Source organism: Capsella rubella, unplaced genomic scaffold, assembly GCF_000375325.1.
Source record: "Capsella rubella cultivar Monte Gargano unplaced genomic scaffold, Caprub1_0 scaffold_6, whole genome shotgun sequence".
NCBI classification, from domain to species: Eukaryota; Viridiplantae; Streptophyta; class Magnoliopsida; order Brassicales; family Brassicaceae; genus Capsella; species Capsella rubella.
The window spans coordinates 11,214,580-11,218,817 of NW_006238918.1; the positions used below are offsets into that span (position 1 = coordinate 11,214,580).

Here is a 4,238-nt window from a genome sequence, read left to right on the forward strand (position 1 = left end):
TTACATAATATGCTTACCATCATTCGCGATATTAAAATAATTTTTTTTTACAATTTGGACTATTGAACCGTTTTAAATTTTATTTAGAAACACTGTTGAGACAAAACAAAAACCAAAAATTGTTTCAAGAATCATAGCCGGCGTACGAACTTAGTTATTTTTTTTCTTAGCTGGATGCAGTGTATATATGATTGGAATAACAATTGATTTTGTTTAGACTACTAATTCTTTTTAGGTATTCTAATAAGATAGTCTATTGAAAATGTCAATGGGTTTGGTAAGAATGGGGTCACACCCTCTACTCATCTCTCTTTACATCAATCATCTTTCTTTTTTAACTTTTTGGTACATGTAACCCATCAAATGCAATAGACGTGGAGGAATGGTGCCCACTCCACATAATTTATATGCTGGTCCCTTTAGTGGGACTACTTACATTAGCACCCAATTTATTGAAAAATGAATCATTGTGATTTTACGCTGTTTCTTATAAAGTAATTATATTAACATTTCCACAACTTTTTCCCCTAATCGCTATCCTTGTAGATGTAGTGCACTTTCAACAAATGAAATCATAGGAAAGTTTTAAAGAAGGTCGAAGTGATCCTTAAGATCATGATAGAAACGTGCGTTACATTAGATATGTAAATCGTAGTGGCCTTGCTTTTAAGTCGTTACACTGAGTCATGGACTCATGAGTATGTTATGAACTTATAGGACATGACACAATATGGAACTAATTATGGCCGGCCCTTCCGTTACCATAATTGTATTGGTCGAAACATAATTTGATTTTTTTTTCCATTACAATGAAAATCATTAATAAGCTGATGAGGATGATGAACATTAAGGTGAGGGAGCTACCATGGGCATGAAAGCATTAGAAGAGGAAGAAGATATATGAGAATATCTACAAGAGAAAAAACTATGGAACCACATGTGAGGACAGTAGTACTTCTTAGGTCTGACAAAGAACTCAGCACATTCTTGCATCGATCTTTGTCCTTGTAAGAAAGGAATGCAGTTGTTACTTACGTCAAGTACACCTCTGTCAAGTAAACCCCTACACCAAGGCCCTACGTGTGTGAAATAGTTATCAGACAAAGATAAGTTGAGAAGATTGTCCCGGAGCAGCATGCATACTGGTTCTGGTATGCCCCCAAACAAGAGATTCCCAGCAAAGTTGAGTTGTTCTACTTTGTCCAAACACATTAAAGAAAGAGGGAGAGGACCTGTGAGCTTGTTTCCACCAATATCAATCACTGATGCTCCTGTGAGGAACCCGATCTCATTAGGGATACAACCCGTGAAGTCGTTGTTCAAGAAGAGTACTTCAGTTAATGTTGACATTGATCTTAGGATGCTTCTTGGGAGAGGACCATTGAACTTGTTGTTTGCTAAAGTTAAGTATAGAATATGTGTTGTACCATCACCAGGTATCTCCGGTAAGCTTGCAGTGAAGCCGTTGTCATTGATAAAAAGAACGTCGAGGTTCTGACCGAGAATTTGTGGAGGAACTGAACCAGAGAAGAAGTTGAACCGGATGTCAAGAAATGTCAAACCAGACATACCAACAACAGCTGTCGGAAACTGACCGGTGAATCTATTGTTGCTGATGTCGAGTTCGTAGAGGTACTTGAGGTTAACGATCTTGGAAGGCACGGTACCTCCAAAGTTGTTTGAGTTAACATGAAACAGAGCTAAGTCAGGAAACTGATCGATAAATCCTTCAATAGATGGAGCAGAGAGTTGAAAGCCATTGAAGTCAATAGAAGCGACAGTGACTGCGGTGTTGTTGTCCGGAGGATTGTCACAGTGGAAGCCTCTATAACTGCAGATGTCTGAACCAGTCCATGTCTTGGTTACGTTATAAGGGTCGAGAGTGATGAGTGACTTGAATCTTTGGATCACTGGATACACCACAGCAAGTCTTTGGTCTAAGAACGAGAGTATCTCTTGTCTCGATCCGGTGAGGCCACCGTTGGTTAATTGTTGAGTTCCTCTGCTGGTTTTGTCTGGTAAAGCTATGGTGCCAACAAGGAAAAGAGCTAGAAGCAAAGGAGACTTCATCTTTGCTACTTAAGAAATGTGTCGGCGATCAAAGAGAAGAAGAAGTTTTTAGTGTTTATTCTGCCTCACTCTTTTTCTTTTGTTTTTTCTGTCTTTTATGTGAGTAGGTTTCTTGGAGTAAGTAATTAAAGTATCATACTACTAGTCACTAAGTTTATGAAATTCTGAAAGTTATAAAAATTGATTAATCATTGGAAGTTTTTAGATAGATCAGATCTTAAAATTTTTTAAAATTGAGCATATTTTGTAATAATCTATACTATATAAAAGTTGAGATTATAAGCTTTTAAGAGCGTCCACATAGAATTTTAAACGATCAATCGAGATTAGACATCTCAATGTTTAACAATTTTGAAATTACAATAATCTATAGTAAGATTTTTTTTGTAAAAAGGAAGATAATAGTATGTATGTAAATAAAAGATATATAAGCTCTTTAATTTTGAAATTACGATAATCTATAGTAAGATTTTGTAAAAAAGAAAATAATAATATATATGGAAGTAAAAGTTATATTTTTAAATATGAAAATATTTTTAAAATTGATATTTCATTTTCATATTAAATAAATGATATAAAACTAATCAAAATAGAAAATTTTAATTTTTTGTTAAATTTAAAACGAAAAATACTTAAATTTTAAAATTAAAATATTTAAAATTTTATTGTATATATTGTGTTTTAGTAAATTTCTATTTCTAAAAAGTAAAATCCAGTTAGATAATTAAGTCAGTTAGCCCTAACAAATCAATTATAAATATAGAGTCTCGATCTTTACATTAGTATATGGTTCCATTAGTTTTGTGGTTATGATTTTTTTTTTTTTGGAGTAGTATTTTTGATAATACGATTTTCTTTGTATTTGCGTTTTTCGAATTGTTTATATGATTTGAGTATCCTATCATCCGTTTATGATTTCGTGATTCCATTCAAGGTTATAATTGTGTTTTTATAGTGTTGTATTATTTTGGTGTGTTTTGATTGTTTTGTGAAATTGTAATTTTTTTGGTTTATTTGGTTTATGTAAAAGGAGTATTGTCTATATTTGGATATTTGTTTGGGAAAATCTTTCAATGAACTTATTGGAGATGATGTTAGGCAGAAGATGCTAAGGTAAAAACCATACTATGATATATCTTTATTTGCTTTTTTATTTTTAGTATTTATGGATATCTTGGTTAGTTAATTTTTTAGTTTGTTTATCAAATTTATTTTGAGTATTCTGAAAATATAAAACTAAGTTATGGTAGAAAGTAATAAAGGTAATTCCGAGTTTAGGAGTTTAGATGGACAACGCTGTTTCAAGTAGTTAATCATTAATATATCGTTAATTCATTAATCGTCAATCATAAATAATTTTTACCAAACTATATCTAATATACCCACGTGTAGCGTGAGTTCAAAACCTAGTCTATACTATATAAAAGTTGAGGCTACAAGCCTTTGAGAGTGTCTACATATGATTTTAAACAACTAATCTATATATATAATGGGAGAGTTCTCTCTCCCTCTAAAGCTGTACACATCAGCATTTTTTCTAATTTGTGTCAAGCCCAACAAATCATTTTAACCCATATATTTTGTTCATCATTTCATTGTCCAAATTGGGGTTTTGGCCTCTTCCATAACCCATGTTCATGTAGTGCATAATATGTTATTTATAATTAATAAAAATTAAAGATAAAGAAAAAAGAAATTTACATAATGTTAACATATAATTTCTTTTCATGTTAAAAACTAAATAATTAAAAATAAAAAAATGTAAAATACATTAAATTTAAAATAGTAAAACAAATACTAAGAGAATTTTTTATTACTAATAAGAGTATGATTCAAACTCTAAACAACAACAAATTTTAAAATAAGAGAAAAATGTTATTTAAATCCTGAATTTACAAATTTTGGCCATTTTAATCCTCGACTTCCACGGTGGTCATTAAAATCATAGACTTCTCGTTGATGTTATTTTTAGATCACCATCTTCTGTTGACTGAGCCAGACTGAACTTGTCGTCAAATCAAATTCTCTAATAGAGGAGTTAACAACCGTTTAGGATCGTTAATCGATCTCTACTAAGTCGAAAAATGAGAATCACAAGGACAAGTGACGTTGTGCTGCCTTAAACGAAATGCCTAAATCCTCAAATCGATGTCGCTTGTCTTTGTGAT

At 31.9% G+C, this 4,238-nt stretch overlaps 1 protein-coding gene across 1 annotated transcript; it reads right to left on the bottom strand.

The window, feature by feature from the left end:
* Nucleotides 1-729: 729 nt before the first annotated feature.
* On the bottom strand, nucleotides 730-2,172 carry LOC17881488 (uncharacterized protein At4g06744). The gene has a single exon (XM_006289140.2). It carries the CDS (start codon nucleotides 2,068-2,070, stop codon nucleotides 847-849), a length of 1,224 nt encoding a protein of 407 aa, XP_006289202.1. The 5' UTR covers nucleotides 2,071-2,172; the 3' UTR covers nucleotides 730-846.
* Nucleotides 2,173-4,238: the final 2,066 nt, after the last annotated feature.

Excerpts from the sequence above, each read along its gene's own strand:
- LOC17881488 (XM_006289140.2), bottom strand. The coding sequence starts at position 2,070 with ATGAAGTCTCCTTTGCTTCTAGCTCTTTTCCTTGTTGGCACCATAGCT.